The 17,513-nt window shown below is 45.0% G+C and overlaps 1 protein-coding gene across 1 annotated transcript in view; it reads left to right on the forward strand.

Moving 5' to 3' along the window:
- The window catches only part of PGBD5 (piggyBac transposable element derived 5), a 73,838-nt gene extending 57,914 nt beyond the window's left edge, over nucleotides 1-15,924 (forward strand). The window contains exons 6-7 of the mRNA XM_035538968.2: nucleotides 3,893-3,998; nucleotides 5,696-15,924. Of these exons, the coding sequence (XP_035394861.1) occupies nucleotides 3,893-3,998; nucleotides 5,696-5,891 (302 nt within the window). The 3' untranslated portion in view covers nucleotides 5,892-15,924. The remainder of the gene's footprint in view (nucleotides 1-3,892; nucleotides 3,999-5,695) is intronic.
- The last annotated feature ends 1,589 nt before the right edge of the window (nucleotides 15,925-17,513 follow it).

A 17,513-nucleotide genomic window follows, 5' to 3' on the forward strand; every position in this document is an offset into this window, starting at 1 on the left:
GTGTGGTGGGCAAGACCTGCACAATACCTGGCTCACCAAATGCTTGCGGGGACAGCCGAGATAGTTCAGGGTGAATCAGAGCAGAAAACTGAGACTGGCTTTTCAGAGCCATGCCAGGGGGAAGAGAGTCTTGAGTGAAGATCTGAGAACAGATGGAGGCTCAGCAGGAAGATAGGAGACCAGATTGCCTGCCTCTAATTTGGCATCTCTGAAGTCAGTGCAGCAATGCTGGTTTAAACCAACTTGAAGCTTGATCACCAAAGTCTCCTCAAAGCGATGTAAACAAGGAGAAGGAAGAGGAAGAGGAAGAATTTGTGCTCCTTGAAGCAAGCCTGTCGCACAGGCCTGCTGGGCACACATGTTAAATGGGAGAGGAGGTAGGGAAAAATGGTAATAAAACCCATACAGGGCAATCAGACCGAGACTGGAGCCAGCGGGATCACTTGGCAATAAATCGTATGTTTCCACGTTGAGCATACACGTTGATGGGGGTGGAGGAGGCCATGAAAAGAAAACCTAAAAACATAGAAGATGAGATGTTCAAAGCAAGACCTAGGATAGATGTAGCTAATAGTGAACTATTTATTGCAATCGAAAGGAAAGTAGAGAAGAAGGTAAATCTTGCAAGTACTTAGAGTGCAAATCCCACCCAAGCCAGAGGCACCGGGAGGGCAGTACACTTGTCAGAGGTGATCTATGAATACTATTCTTAGACGCAGCACATTATTTATTATGGATGTTTTGAACCAGTGTGTCATAATACATCACCTCAGATGCTAAAGGATGAATCTTATTTCTTTGGTCTTGCAAAAAAAAGTCCTGCTTACTCTGCTAACAAGTATGAATTTTCTGCCTAGAACAAAATTCAGCAGGGTTTTTAATTTCCCTTAAGCTTTAGCTTGAGTTGAATTTTTCTCTTTTGCCTGTTCTGCAGAAGTACTGAGAAGTCAAAAGAGATTGAGACCCCCGGGGAGTAAAAAATTGCCCTTAATCTAAAGCAGGTGATGTGCTGGTCCAAACCTCCCCATCTGTGGGACACGGCTGCACGTCCCAGCAGCTCCAGGTCAATGTTCTAGAAATAACTAAAACCTCTATTTTTTTGCACAAAGCAGAATGGAGCAGGCAGCAACCTCACTTGCTGCACAGCAGGATGGCCAGGAACTTGGGGAATCCTGGGCTTTCTGACCTACAGGGAGGAGCCTCAGGGTCACTGGTGCTCGGGCAGCAGGGTCCTGTTTGCCGTGTAGGGTTCCCAGCTCGCTGCAGACCCTGGAAATCCCATGGCTTCGGCAGCATGCAGAACTGGAAGCAGCAGCTCCTTTGCAAGTTGTTAAGGGGCTGGGCTGCTTCCTTTCAGGCATTATTGTGCTTCAGCAAAAACTTGTTGAACCCAAGATCTTTTGGAGAGGCAGCTTATTTCTGAGAAGAGAATTCGGAGATGCTCTTCGCCAGCCAGCTCTGCTTAGATGCTAAATGGACAATACCTAAGGACAGAAAATGAAGTTTGGGCCACATATGCAGAAGGCAAGGACCAAATAGCTGCAAGTGGCATGTTAGCATCCCACCAGTGATTGGGGTGGCAGGAGGTAGAAATAGGGTTTAACACTTTGGGTATGGACTAGACAGGCAGCTAAAGAGAGGCAAGGGAAGCACGGAGAGGCAGCTGGAGAGGAGACAGTGGTAAGGGTGAGAAAGCTGGGAGCAAAGAAGTAGGATCAGGAATCAACATCCTACTGACACAGCCAGTATTAAAGGATGCAGTTGCCCTAGGGAGTTCTCATTAGCCTCCCCTTGCTGTCTGTACCTTTTCTGCCCACCCTGCCTTGAAGACCCTGCAGCTGGAAGAAAAAACATAGGAAATGCTGTGGAGGCATTGCAGTTGTACGAAGCTATTGTATAAGCACGCCCCAGTGTGATTCTTAGCCCTGGAGAAGCTGGAAGTGTGAGATTGGCTCAGAACTGGAAAGTCTGGGGAAAGCAGCTTAACATTAAAAAGTATGTATGAGGACAGGGAAACTTAGGATTTTAACCTTAAATTTCCATGCATCCTTTGTGGGAATAAATTCACGGGGTTATGTCCAAGTATGGTGAGAGGGAGGATGGGGCCAGTGGGGCTCTGAGGGGAAGACCATGAACATTAGACCTCGTACAAACCTGCCTGGCTGCAGTTTGGATAAAGAACTGTAACAAATTTAAGTCCTGAAAAAAAGCCATACAGCACTTGGAACACGCAGTGCCCACTCCATTATATTGTGTTATGAAATCTTAGTGCTTGCCAAAGGGGAAGTAAGTGCTGATATTACTGAGCCTTCGTTTTAAAAAACCAGGATTCTAGCTCCAAAAATTATGGATTGGCATAAACTTAAGTATTTAAGGAAACAAACATACGTATGCCTTTGTCTTTCTGCTTATTTCATTTAGGTTGACATTTCCCAAGCTTTGCTTGGCAAGCGTACTGGCTAGAAACTTTCCAGTAGAGCCCCCGGATCTTAGCTAATCTCAGGAACCCGGGTACTGAGTTTTCACAGGGTGAAAAAACACCAAACCAGAAGCTGATGCCAGCAGCCTGCACCAGAGAGAGCAGCACGCAGGCGAAGGCAGGCCAGGGCTGCAGAGCAGGCGGTGTGTTCCCCTGGAGGGCTGCCAGGGACGGAGCACAGCGATGCTGGGGGAGGACCAGGAGGGGAAATAACTCATCAGAGGTGCCGGTGAGTCAGCTTGCTTGGGGCTGCTCACCACAGAGACCTGCAGCTAAAAACAACCCAGCTCCAGCAGTTGCCTCCCTGGAGAGATGGCCCTATGGCTACAGAACAAATGCAGGAAAGGCTACAAAAATAATGTGCATATAAAGATATTTATGGTCTCAATACAGAGGAATGTTACACAGAATATAATAAAAAGTGAGAAGGAGTGTGTGATGCCCACATAGCTGCCATCACAATGCATTTTTAAGGATCGTGAATACAAAGCAAATTGCAAAAGGAAATATAAATTCTCAAAGGGAAAAGAGGGGGAAGAGAGAGAAGGGGGAGAAGAGAAAGAACATTTACACCCAGCTTGGGGGTACAGAGTTGAAAGGAGAATTGTTGAACAATTTAGAGGCGGTATCGTTTTGGACGCATGAAAAATCAGACTTCAAAAACCTGAAATAAATAGCTGCATGGCTCAGATGTAACATGACATTAGTATGTGTCATAAGTCTTGCTTCAAAATAGAGCCTGCCAGCCCGGACAGCACAGGGGGCTTGACAGAGATAATGGATGGAATGAGACTTCCAGCTGAAGGAATGAAATGGTGAAGTCTGCAATCAAAATGTGAGGAGCATTTTAGGGGTGATTGCAAAAGAGTTTGCAGAATCAAGGCAGTGGAAGTTTGTAGGCCGGAGAAATGAGAAAGCCCAGAATCGTATCTGTACTGAAACAGTGCTGAGAAAGGATGCAACCAAGCCTGTGCTTCGCTAGACTTGGAGAAAAATACTGTCATGCCTGGGAGAGAGCAGGGATCCTCACTAGACAATAAGCTATAGGCATGGAGCAAAAGACAGTCCCTTGAGAGCTGACCATCAAACCCTGAAGGAAAGTGAAGTCAAAAATCAGGGAATGGACTCCTCAATAAAGTACTACAAGTTTATTTTATTCATCCTTCCCTTCTACAAGCAGGTAGAAGCATCTCTGACTGAATAATAATCCCTCTTCTTCCCTTTTCCCTCGTTCAATATACTACCAATGGAAAAAACATCAAATCAGCATCTCTGTTACAGATAACAGAGGAATCACTTCCCAGTTTGGAGACAGAAACTAGCAGTAAGGTTTATTTTGTAATAAACTATGTATCTTCTAATTGCTAAACCTATCATGTGGATTTAAATCTGTTATGTTTCTAATTGATGCAGGAGTTATAATTAAGAGAAAAAGTGGAGAAATTCCATGCCCTTTGGCTGTTGAAGCATTTGCTGCTCACCTTAGCTATATCTGCAAATACGACGACAAATACAGCAAGTAAGTGAGAATAAGGATGTGTATGTGTGTGTGCATGTATTTCTTTCATTCCTTCCCCATGGCTGGACTGCTTGAGCTCTCCATGTTGAGCTACAGCTGAGAGCCCAGTCCTACTTTCACTTAATTAATCTCTGACAAAACTCCTGTTTTAGTCAAAGATCAGAAGCCAGCTCTGCACAATGGCGATAGCTGCATTGCCAGCTCTATTGTAGGGAGTCTCTGCAGGAGTGAGGAGATGAATGAGTACATCATTGCACACATTGAATTTTATACTCCCCTAACTTTCACCTTTATGAATAATCTCAGAAAACATGCTAGTGTTGCTTTGGCCCTATCCACCAGTTTAAAAACAATAATAAAATAAAATGAAGAGTATTATGTTCTTGTCATCTTGAAAATAACCTGTAAGAAGAGTTGGGAAGATGAGCCAACAGGTTGGTGATGTTTTTGGCCACATCAAAGTCAAAGCTAGATTGAGAATTCATCAAAGGTCTACAAGTCTCTCAGGCTGGCTAGCTCCCCACCCTTATAATCAACTGGTGTTTAGGTGGTTATCTGTCCTGGTGATATCTGTGTCACCTTGAGCCAGAAGAAAAGGACACTCAGTTTTGGATGCAAACCTGATCTAGGTAAACTGGGAGAATGTAGGCCTCTTGTGAGAATTCAGAGTTTTTTGGCTCCAGGTTTCCAGTTGGGGTCCTCTTTGCTAGCTCAAAATGTAATGGGGAGAAACAGAAACAAGAATAGCAGTGGTGAAGCTTGGCTGTGGGAGTAGCAGTGAGGTGCAGAAGATTTCAAGAGCTAAAAACTGGGGAGAGAGAAAAAGCAGCAGGGATTTTCCAAGTCAGTTCTGAGCAAAGCAGCAAGAATTTAGCATAAGATATGAAAGAGGAGGAGGTGGTTGTTAGAGACCAATGTTGGGATCTGATCTGAGGAAAGCGGTACAAAAAAGAGATGAGGTAGTAGATTTAAATGGTTGCTAAAAAAATGAAAAGTAGGGAAGTGGGAAATCTTATGACTGAAGAGAATATTCTGGTAGTCCTGGAATTAGTCAGAACCTAAATATAAGGTTGTCAGTCCTTCCTAGTTCTCCTGCCTTATGGAGAGGAGGTGCTCCACATACCAGCACTGCACGCTCTGGCTCTACCCCCACATCCTCCCACGTGCTGTTGACAACAGCAGAAATCATTCTTCACTTACGACTGAGATAAACGAGAGGAGAGGCATGAGCAGTCTTCCTTGAACTGTAACATAATAGGCCTGAGTTTGGGAGGGGGGGGAATTTTATGTTACAATCTGAAGGGATTCAGACCCACGGCTCCCATTACTTGGATGTTTGTCACAGGCAAGCTCTAGGAGTCTGTATCATTACTCTTGCTTATGTATCATTACTCTTGCTTAGTATCATTACTCTTGCGATACAGAGGGGAGGGTTGCTGAGGTTTGGCTCATAGAGCAAGGACACTATTAGAAATTTACAAAACCAAAGTGACAGATAACTAACTGTAACTGATTGTCAAATGCATTGTACAAAATTCTTTAATACTTGCACTTGGCAGTAAGCTGTGGTCCTGCTTCCCCTTTGGGACTGCAGGAATCTTTTTCCAGGGGTATTTCTTGCCTTCCAGATGGAAGTGATGGCTGAATACCACTTTTTGTTCCTTTTTTTTTTTTTTCTTTCCCTCTTGGCTTTCTAGGTATTTCATTTCTCACAAACCAAACAAGACCTGGCAACAAGTATTCTGGTTTGCCATCAGCATCGCTATAAACAATGCCTACATCCTCTACAAAATGTCAGAGGCCTACCACGTGACAAGGTATAGCCGTGCACAGTTTGGTGAAAGACTTGTAAAGGAGCTCCTGGGCTTGGAAGACACCTCACCCTCCCATTGATGCAATGTTCTTGGTGGCATAGGCAGGGGGTGGAAGGTAAGCAGAAGAAGATACCACACCTGGAACAGCAAAGCAAGGAACTTCTGACACCACCAGTGCTGTCCTTATCCAAAAATGCCAAGTGATGCCACTAGAGAGGTGGAAACTTTGTTCCTAGTAGCAGCTGGATGTAAACATGTTCTACAGAAAGTGCCACAAGAAAAGCTGACAAAAAATTGCATAAGTGAATGCCCCGTGGGTATCTGTACACCAGAAACGGACTGAAATTAGTTATCTCTCAATACTATTTGTTGAACAGGGTCATCTTGTAAAGTCCCTCTTGGGCTAAGAGCTTGTCATAAGCTGAGATAGCTCAGCAGTCCCAGGTGGGCATTGCAAAAAACTTTATACACCTTACTTGGAGTTACTCAATTCTGGGACAAGTAATGTAAGTCTTCACCATGGGCTGTGGTTGAGAGTGCCTACCACCTTGTAGGGAATCAGTGCTGTCCTCACAGTGTGCTAAAAGAAGCAGTTCAGAGACACGAACACTTAAGCAAGTATACTGACAAACAAAACCTTTAAGGCAGGCAGCCAGGAACTGAGAACTGGTTAAAACTTTTTCTTTCCTTTTTTTTTTAAAAAAAACAAAAACACATAAGGCAATTTGATCCCAGTTAGAACACAGCAAGATTAGAAGAAACCAAATACATTAGTGAATTTAAAATGGAAAAACATAACATTGATTTTTGTAAAAAACCAGGATTAAATGAAACATTTTATACACAGCCAGAGAGTGAAGTAATACTGCCTCACATCATAACTGCCACGGTCAGTATACAGATCAAAAATGAGAGTATAACAATTATATTTTTTTTATTTCAACTGTATCTTACGTGTTGCTTAAAATTCTAATATAATGGGCTCACGTTTTTTAGGAAAAACAATTTGTTTCTTTTCCTTTTGTAAGTCCATTTTAGAACTTCATTTGGCACAGTTTGCAGGAAAAAAAATAATTCACTAATAGCAGCGTGTTTTGCATCATCACTGCGGGATGTTCTGTAAGCATTCTTCTTACGAGAATGCCGGGCTTGCCACAATAGTTGTAATTAAGCAGATTACATGTTTAGCAAAATAACATAGCATTGTGTTTTCAAAAAGAAAGAAGTCCGATTGCAACCAGATGTTAAACCTAACTAAAACAGAGCAAGCTCAAAGGGTTCACCTGTTCTGAGTAGCACTGTAGAGGATGAGCATCATCGTGAGCTTGTGCCTCTGGCTGAACCACTCTGGTTTGGTGTTGGTGGAATCCGAAGGCCACTGGAGTCTTGGAAAGCCTTGGAGAGAGAGAGAGGAGTGTGACCAAAACAGGAGAGAATTAATATGGAAGTGAAATACTGCCCTGCCCTCTACACGTTATTGATTTCAATCTACAACTCAATCAACAAAAAACCCTCTGTATTCTAAAGGTTAGCAGTGATGGAAACAAACTGAATAGCATTAACTTACAGGGCACAACCACGTTGCTTAAAGGACCAGCTGGTTTTAGGTCCCCAAGCCTGACATTTTCCGGAAGGTGTTACCAAAGAATGACTTGGGCTGATTTAAGAGGAATGGAGCAATTGATTTATTTCTTTATCAGTCTATAACTCCACAGGTTATACGTTTCTGTCTGGAGAGAGACGACAGAGTACCCTCTGAACTCTCCAAATTTCACTCTTATGGTTATCAGAGATGCCAAGGCACTGTGCAAATGCAAAGCCTGTAAATCATCACAGAAGAGTCCACCAGGGGCATGTAAATTACTGACTAGCCCAAAGAGCATTCTTGCACTGACAGATTTCTATTTCCACCAAAGTCTTATTTTTCGGAGTAGACTTAGGCAGATCTCACCTGGTTGCAGGGAAAGCAAGGGGACAGCCAGGTCCATGGTGGTTCTGCTTGCAGTACAGCCTGGCGACTGCCCCGCACAGCCTGCCCTGCCTGCCAGCCACACAGCGAGCAGCAGAGCGGTGCCAGCAGGTTCCCCCTTCACCTCTCAGTCCACAAGGTCTCCACCCAGGAGACGAGCATGGGGAAGGACACAACCTTGTGCACTGGAGGCCTCCTAGACTCAAGAGGAAGGAGAGGGTTTGTACTGCTCTAGTCCTCGGCAGTGCCAGGCTACGTAGGAGACCAAGGATGAGTTCAAATCTTGTCCCAGCAGGAACTGAGGCCACCCCTCCCAGACCGAATGTGTGGCATGGCTGCTTCTTGTCAGGCTTCTAAATATTCAGGAATATTTAGAGGGAATAAAGGGGGGAGAGAGGCTAGCATGAGGCCTGAAAAACAAAAGTTCAGCAAATGTCCAAGTTTCCATTTCTTAGGAAACTCCACAGAGGTACCCGAAGACAAATGGCGTTCTTACTCTTAGCTCAGCCAATGCCAGACTTCATTACAACAGGAAGAGTAGCTACAACTTCATTAAGCCCTGCAAGTTTATTGACTGGTCAGAGTTAGGGCAGCAAGGAAAGGTCTGGCAAGAACTGTGCTGGTCTGACAACTTGAACGAAGAGTAGCTGCTGGGAGCCCAGCCTCCTTGCATTGAACCCCTGCAAAGCCAGAGCATTTGCAAGATGCAGGTGCCCCCAGCAGAGATGGAGAGGCCTGTATGACCTCCTAGGAGCCACTTTGTGCCTCCGAGGAGTAAGCACAGCACTCTCCAGCTACATCGTGGCCCCTCAAGCTAGATCTGGCGCCCTTTGCAAGTTGTTACATTACTGCGTATGCGCAGAGGCCTGGATCTATACCGTCCTGTTCAGAAAATGCCTTTTCAGTTTCAGGTGTCAGTAGGTCCACGGCCTTGGAATGTTTAATTTTTCCACTAACTTGTGTTTTTAATTATGTGAATTACTTGAGCTAAAATGACGAGGTCCTAGCTTTTTGCCTCAGGGACTGGGTCCTGAGTAGTTTTCCCTAGAATTGGAGTTGATGGGGGATTACACAGTGGCTGACTATTACAGGGAAGATGCTTTAGTCTCCTTTGTAAAGGAGAAACGTTGAGACAAAATTATAGCTTTGCAATGAATTTCATTTTCTTAGCCTTAACCATCCCTCATCATTTTGAACTGGTGCCCTAAACATGCGCAAACATTCCATAAATAAGCAAAAATATTTATATATATTTATATGTACGAAATACCTGAATTTGGGCTCTGAAACCCACCAAAGCATAGTCTATATCCACAGATAACTGTTCAACTTTATCTTCTCCAACTGGTGACTTGGAGTGGATAGGGTTGAGGAAAGTTAGGATTTTTCCGTGTTGAAAAAGCATCTTGCACTTTCTCTAAGTTCCTACAAACAAGGCAAAGTAATTAAGGAAGAAATTTCATCATTTTAGAAGAGCAAAGGTTTATTAACTGCAGCTCAGATTCTGTAGCATTTCCTTTCCTGCAAACTGGCTTACTCAGATGTGGTTCCCCACCTGCTTGGAACACTAAAGTTTCTCCCTAGTTAAAGGAAAAGAAGGAATTTAGTCTCAAAGTAGCGCGAGGATGCTAGTTATAGTGTGTGCGTGTGTGTTAACTGTGCGATGACTTGTGATGTGATGCCAAGTTTTTTTGGTTTCATTTCGTTTTTTTGTATCCTTGAGACAATCTGGGTAAGAGATCTTAAAGCTCAACAGTAGTTAAAAGACAATGGAAATGCCAAACAGGAACTTTTCTAAATTTTTTCAGGGAGAAAAATAAGAGTTTGAAGCTGAAATAGACATGGGATCGGGATGGCTCATGTCTCTCTTGATGAACTGAATTTTCCTTCACGCATACTTCTGAAAACAGTTTATTTGTGGTATGCAGACTTTGTTTCAGAGAACTGAGACCATCAGTGAGACATACTGACCACCTTCTATGCACAGGACTTCTTTCAAGAAATGTCTGTCCTCCCACAAGCTGTTCTTGGAAAGCATTTCTTCTCCTAGTGTGTAATATAACACTCACAAGAGCTTAGAAGCCACTGTGAAATGGTTTCCACTGCTGATGTCTTAGCTGAAAAAAGCTTCAAGGGCTTGCAGAAACTCTGCCACTTTTTACTTCAGCCCGTTTGTGCACTCGACACTAGGGCACAATTTAAAAACATCTTTTCTCTGTTTTCCGTTTCTTTTCTCTAGCCCCTGGCCATCTTCATTTGCAAGGTAGTCTGAGTATACCTATTTAAAGACGTCCCAATGTCGCTAATGGATACAACTTTGTTTTCTTCAGACAATTCCTAGAGAAAAATGAATTTAGCTGTTTCCAGACTGACATTACAAACAGCAACTCAAAACAGCATTCCCATTGGTGAATGAACCAATTCAATGAAGACCTTCAGCTATACTTAAGTGGCTTTTTTTTTCCTGAAGAGATCTTATTTTTCTTCTACCATTTATTTAGTAGTCTGTCTTGAGCTGATTGTTGGTGAAGGGGGCCTCCGATGGCTCAATCTTACATGTCTTAGCATCCACTAGTCCTGTGGCTTATTGCAGTGATGAGTCGGGGTTTATGCTGCACTGGTAATTCTGCATGTCTGCCTCTTTCCATGCAAGGACTGGAAAGTGCTCTTAACAACATCGGTAATCATCAGCCGTCATTATCCCTTCAGATAGGAGCTTCCACTTCCATAATCGGACACTGAGGCACAGCACAGGTGATGAAATTGTAAAGTGGAGTTTGCAGTCTTGCTGATTAAGTCCATGTTCTGCATTTTCTTGTTCAAATGCACTTTTCCAAATTTGAGATGAAAGCACGACAGACATCATCCTGCTCTTCAGCAGGGGCTGTAGGACTTTGTCAGCACAGGTTCTTTGCTCCACATAGGCCAGCGTGAGTCAAAACCAAGGTGTCCCAAAGGTAAGAGAAAACCAAATAAAACAGCAGCCCAACCTGCCTGGAGGAGCTTAGAGGAGATACACAGAGAATCTGAAGCTGTGCTATACTCCAATCATCAATGTGAAATCCAGACAAATAATTACTCAGACTATGTGAAGTCTTCCATCCATCTCTGTAGTGGAGCTTGCCATGGCACTTCCTCGTTACTGTGACTGATGTGAAATTAGTTATTTGTAAAACAAGAGCTCATGTCAGTCTGGTTGAGAAAAACGTGCAAGCAGCAAAGGAACGTCAGCAGTGATGTGAAAGGCGAGGAACTCCAAGTTCAATACATTTGTGTACTTGGCCTGTCATTAACTAGGGTACTTTGCACGGACAGATCACGTCATCATCTGCTCAAATGCAAGCCTACCACCAGTGCTACTTGGTATATATTCCTTCTTGTAAAGGCTCTTCCCAAACCTACCTTTCTTTCCACAAGCATTATGAACTCAAACTGGAAAAACCCCTGCATAAGCATCTCAGTGCTGGGAGAACAGCTGAGAATATCCGTGCTTTTTGTACAAAAAATGGTCTCTTCCTCTCCTCTCGAGAGCCTTTTCTTTCTCTTCAGAAATCTAGCCCTGAAGAGCTTCCCTGTCCTACGCTTTGCTTCCCTCGTTCCTTGCACTGGGAGCACGCCCAGCCAAATCATCCCACTAGTTCTCGGTCAGTCTGGAAGAGGGAAGAGGTGACAACACAGAGCTGGCCTGTTTGCTTTTATAGTATTACTTTGCTGATCCTTCCTGCTAGCTGGCACATCGCCGATGAAACAGGGTATTGTTTCTGAAGCCTATACTAATTGCAGTCACTGTGACGGTGTCGCCCGCTTTGCCCCATTAATGCTAACCCCATTGGGTTCGTGTGGGCCCAAGGCAGATATCAGCATCACCCTCCCGCTGCTCCCACTGGAATGGCTGAAACGTTCCTCAGCTCTGCATCGCTGTCAAAGAGAGGGGACTTGGATTTCGTTTGGGGGGCTGGGGAGTTGTGGTTTTGTTTTTTTTTAAACCCTTCACACACTCACCACTCTGATGGGTCTGGTGAGCGGCTGTTAGGTATCACAAAAAGGCCTTAAGTGGTAAATCCCTTTTGTGTCACTCTCCTGAAGTAATAACTGCTAGCATTAGATGTCAAGGTGGTCCACACAATGTCTAGTGCAAAAGTTTTATCCATCAAAAAACATCACTCTGCAAAAGTGCTCATTTGATGTAAATGCAACAATCCTGGAGTGCTTCGGGGATCTGGATGAAGAACCTACTGGGAAAGGACCATAACACCTTCTTGTAGGGCTGTGACATTCAGGACCTGATCGGATAAGCAAATGGGGAGAGATGAGTGCAAATTGGGATCCAAGCTCCTTGGGCAAACAAATGTGAGGCAAAAAGAAACAGACTGACTGATCTCACACCTGGTAAGGACAGGGACTCCGGAGGGAGCCAAATTAAGTTTTACTAGGGAAAGGAACATGCCAAGCCCATACAATTTGCTTCCAGCCCTGGCACATCTGTTCATTAAAGTGAAGAAGCTAGCAAATGCTTCTACTCTTCAAGTATGTACAGCATGCTCTGAATTTCAAACAGAGCACTTAACTTCACTAGCTACCAAAAAGCCTAGAAGCAGTAAAGCAAAGCCCTGTATGCTAGGTTCATCTGTCCAGAACCCCGACCCACTTGGCGTCAAAGTAACTTTGTGGTCTCGTGCTCCAACTAATGTGTGTCAAGGTGTGTGCAAAATCTGAGTGCTGAACAATTCACACCTCTCTATGAAACCAAGGTACTCATTTGATGGAAAGCATATTACAGGTCTCAGACTTACTTTTGCAACCTGGACTTCACCTTTATTTAAAAGCCAAATTGTTGCCTGGCATTTCAATACAGAAATTAAAAATAACTTTACCCCATGTTCTGGGTTGAGATTGGAGACATCAAAACTAAGATTTATGCCAGGGATCGATATGTGAAGCTAATTGGTACAGTCTGATAAATGAGGATTTTTAAGGGGGATCAGCACATTGGAAGAGGCAGAGAGAAGCGGAGAGGTTGGGCATGCAGAGGGAGAGGAGCCCAATGATCCCTTCCAACTTATCTTTCCAGCATGCACACTCCCCCTCCCCTGCTGCCTTTGAATAAAAAATAAAAGGCTGATGTTTAACACAACCACTCCGCAGAGCTGCTTTTGCTGCATAAGCCCTGCTGTAGCTCCATCACTGGCCTCACTCCACACCTTTGCGCACGCTGTACACGTGCGGTAGCTGCAGACCGGGGAGTCAAGCTCTGCTGCACATCAGCACAGCGAGGGAGTGGGTCTCAAGTGCCACAGGAGAGACAGGAACGATGGAAATTCTGGAAATGGAATCTTCCCATCCATGTTTTGTTGTAATTAATCATCAAAAATGTGCAACTGACATTCCATCAAATGCAGTGACTGCACCAAACAAGAAGATTGGCCTTAGCTGTCGGAGTGCTTGCAAAACGAATCCAATGGGCTGCGCTCACATCAGCGACTGCAGTTCTGTTGCAAGTTCCATATTCTTTAAAATTCTAGAGATTTCTGTTGAAAATGTAAATTCCAGAGGTAAAGCATAAACTGCAATTGCTTTTTTCTTCTTTTTCCTTTTTTTTTTTTTGAACTTCTCAGAGCAATTTTGTAACAGCCAAGTCTTTCAGGAAATGCAGGTGTGTGACCTCTTCACACAGAGATCTACACACCTGTACTTCTGCATGGGACAGGGAACTACTTTTGTGACACCAGTTTTGTTCTACACAAAGGCACGCTTGCAATAAATTTTTACAAGTTTTGTACACCATGAGCTAAATTCTGAGTTCCAAAAATGTGAAGTGTGGCAACAATAACAAAATGGATTTATAGTATCACTCTGATATCTTGTCATGTGATTTTATTTCTTCAACAAAGTTTGTTTACAATCAACAACTTTGAAATACAGTCAGATATATTACTGCTTGCTTTTTCTGCCTTGTTCTTTTCTAGAACAGAGGGAGGGCTGAACACGGGACATGGGTGGCTGTGCTGGGTCTCTCTGTGGGATGGTAACAGCCTTCTGTGTCATTGCCCCGACTCCTCATCTGCTTTGTCTGCCCCACCAGTGGTACCCACCGAAACCATCACCCACAAGCCAAACGCGTGGCATTTGCAGGCAAAGCTGCGCACACACCGCCTGGTTGAAATTTTAATCCACAAAGAGAGCAGAAACCTCGCAGGGGAAAACCTAAGTGGGGTTGCAGTGGACAGGTACCAGAGAAGCAGCAGGGAGGAGAGTCTGGCACGCTCAGCACCCCCGGGCTCTCACACCTCATCAATTGCAGGTAGCCGAACTGACAGCCCGTGAGTGCTGTTGTGAACGACACCAACACCGCAGGTGAGCGTGCATTGCTCCGCAGCCAGATGGGACCCAAAGAGGCTGCTACAGGCCCCTGCGGTGAGACCTGCCACACGCTGGTGGGGACGATCGATGTGATGAACCAAATGGGAATTTCTCTGAGTTCTCTGTCATGGGTGGAGAACCACCCCCAGCGCTTTGCTCACCGGTCCCTGGATGCGCCATGACCTGAGCTAATGCGGTGTGTAATCGGGCTTGTGCTCACAGTTATGAGCAGCAGTGCGGATCAGCTTTAGCACACTAATTGAATAAAACAAGGAATTTAATTTGTGAAATTAGGAAAGCTGGGATCTGATTAACACCGAGACATGTACACATGCACACCCTCAGCATTTTCATTTAAAACAATGGCATCTTTTCAGACCAGGCCAAGGCCTGCAGTTACTTAATCTCCTATGAAATTATTCTCGATAGAATTTGCAATTAATAATTCCAGCAATGTAGTCTTTCTTAATTAAGCCAAACTTAACATTCCATTTTGCAGCACTTCTAATATCCTAACTTGCCTCTCCATCCCCAGAGAGGAGCAGAGAGAAAAAGGTACCAAGTCACAGATGCTGCTGAGATACCCCCAGCCACCACTAAGCCACAGCAGAGGCACTTTCAAAGCACCTTCATCCAGGACTCAGAAAAAACACTTCATGCACATTTAATGAATTGCAGCTCATCAGACCCCTGCAAAGCAAAGGCATCGCAACTCTTCTCACAGATCATCTCCAGTTTCCGTTGGTTAAAAATCCCGTCAAATGCTCAGCCAGCAACAGGTCTGCCTTTGGGAATGAGGGTTTAACATAGGAAAAAGGTGATGAGAATCGAGGAGCTCAGCACATGGGACCCAGGCTGGAGTCAGCATCAAAAAAAAAACTCTCTCCAACACATGGGGCCCTTCTGCCAATACCTTAAACAAAAGTTTAGGTATTCCTTCTTCTGCCAGATTTGGACTCCCCAAAAAGAAAAAGGCAAATTTAAGTTCACTGCATTGTCTTATACACTTTGGGGAAACAGCAAAGGCAAATATTAACCTCTTTTGAACAGACACACAAAATTAAAAATAAAAAATCTTGACAAGTTTCCACCAGCCAGACACAATGATGCTAAATAATACTTTACCAAAAGGGAAAGTTGTGAGGGGAAGGGGGTAGACATTGCTTTAATTTGCTGTTAGATTAGGATCTGTAGCCAGCTATGCCAGAATAAATTGCAAATCACTCTTAGAAATTATAAAGCTGAGTTGCTGACTAGTTCATCTGTACCCCGAAGTTGGAGATAAAGACAAACACAGGAGTTAGTGCACATGTACACACATGGTCACTTGAACGTTTAAACTGAAAAGGCTGATCTACAAACATAAGCAACTGTAACCCCACCCAGACACAGAAGAAAGCCCCTATCCAACACCTGCAGGGAAAAAACATAATTGTCAGCTTTCCTCCAGTTTCCACATGCTGCTCCTCTTCTCTGATTCATCTCTTTTGAGTCTTCTCCATTGCTGTGCCCAACAACCCACCACCACATGGTCCAGCACCATTTCTGACACTGCGTGGAAGAGAAGCATCCCAACAACTAGCTCAGCAAAACATTTCTATGTTAACCCTGAGCCTCCGGTCGCACTTTGGCACTTAGTGCTAGGGGTGTCTTCATGCAAAGAGGGAGGAGCAGCATACTGTGAGCAAGGGAGATGAGGTGCCTGATGAAACCAGGCTGCAAGGGGTCTTCCCCACTACTGCCCATACCTCTGGGCACTGGAGGTGGAGACCCAACCTTATGCCTGGGCATAAGGTTTAACCACCAGGCAAGCCAGGCCAACCCCCTCCTCTTCTCTCCATGTGCTCACCCTACCTGTTGTCCCCTTCTTTCACTGCTGTTGTATTCTGATGTTGCCCAAAGGGAGAAAACTGGAACAGAAAGAAAAAAAATATTTTTCTCTTACCATTTCCTAGTAATGAGGGAGTTATTCATAATGTTATTAGGTTCATGGTTGCGAGACAGCAGTGCTCTTTCCCAGCTGAGAGTCTCTCCAGCAATGACAGCCTCGCAGCAGCCTGCAGGATTTTATCGCCTGAGGTAGCTTAACCCAGTTTCTCATTTGGATAATGAAAATCAGCAGTGGGTGAGATGTGCTGCTGTCGGTGTTCTTTGGGACCCTACACAAGGGCTGAAGCACCCCAGCACACACGTGCAGCTCTTCACTTAAATGGATTCCCTTAAAAATGGTTGCAAAGTCATCATCCCCCACTGAAAACAAAGAACAACATCTTACCTGAAGTCTAGGGGGTTTACAATCCAGCCAAACACCCTCCTGGCAGCCCTCTGGGGCTCAAGGGCTTTGTGGCCAAGGCAGAGCACTCCCTACAAAGGCAGCCTGAGTCCTGCCTCGCCCACCATATTGGAGGGCGCTGCGGGGTTTGTGCCACCTTCTTTCCCCTGGGCCTCAGGGCCATGTAATGCCCTCGGCAGGGCCTGCCATGAGGCAGTTTGGGGGCATTTCTCCCATTGGAGCAACACTGAAGCTCTGCAGTCCCAAGTGCTGGGGAAGACCCAGCCCCTGCTCAGAGGACAGCCTTCAGGGACACTGTCTCACATACGCCAGGCCTTTGTCGGCCCTCTTTATCCCCACACCATGGCTGACAGGCCCGGCTCAGCCCTTCTCAGCTCCCCAAGAAGCATTTGGCGAGTGCTTGTTCCTGCGTGCCTTCACACAGGCCTCGAGTTTTGTGGGAAGCTCGCTAGCTGGAGCTGAGCCACCCGAGCCAGGATCTGGCCAAAGATCTTCACTCTGACTTCGCAGCAGCTGGAAAGAGACACAGGACGAGTGTTTGGCGTGGCTGCCAAAAGGTAATTAAAAAAACAAACACGAACTGAAGAGAGGACTCTGCATGCGACACGGTTCATCAGTCGGGTCAGGTAGGACTTGTCGGATGCGTCAAACCAAGCTCCCCACAGCGAGCTTTGTCTACCTTTCCACCTCCTCAGGGCTAATTTAGGAGCTGCTCTTCGCAGCCCATAATAATAGCGAGAAAAATCAAATTCTGTTCTGCCAAAGGAGGAAACTGGAGCACAGGAACCAGCAGGGAACTTGTCCTGCTGCCATCTCTGACTTTCCTGAGGAAACTTGTGCTCCAGGGCACTGAGTCACAGAAAATGGAGCTGCCTCCACACAGCACGCCTCGGTCTCTGCCCGTGAGGGAAGCCAGGCCAGCAGTAGCCGGTCTGCTTGGAAGGGAAAGGCCACCTCCAGCAGAGAGCAGCAGTGCATCGGTACCTGTAGACGAGATTTCTGTATGTAGAAATAAGTGTACAGTGCAGAGAACCAGGTGGACAAGCACTTTCTCCATGTATGCCTCATGCTCAGAAAAC

This window comes from Cygnus atratus, chromosome 3 (genome assembly GCF_013377495.2).
Source record: "Cygnus atratus isolate AKBS03 ecotype Queensland, Australia chromosome 3, CAtr_DNAZoo_HiC_assembly, whole genome shotgun sequence".
Lineage (NCBI taxonomy): Eukaryota > Metazoa > Chordata > Aves > Anseriformes > Anatidae > Cygnus > Cygnus atratus.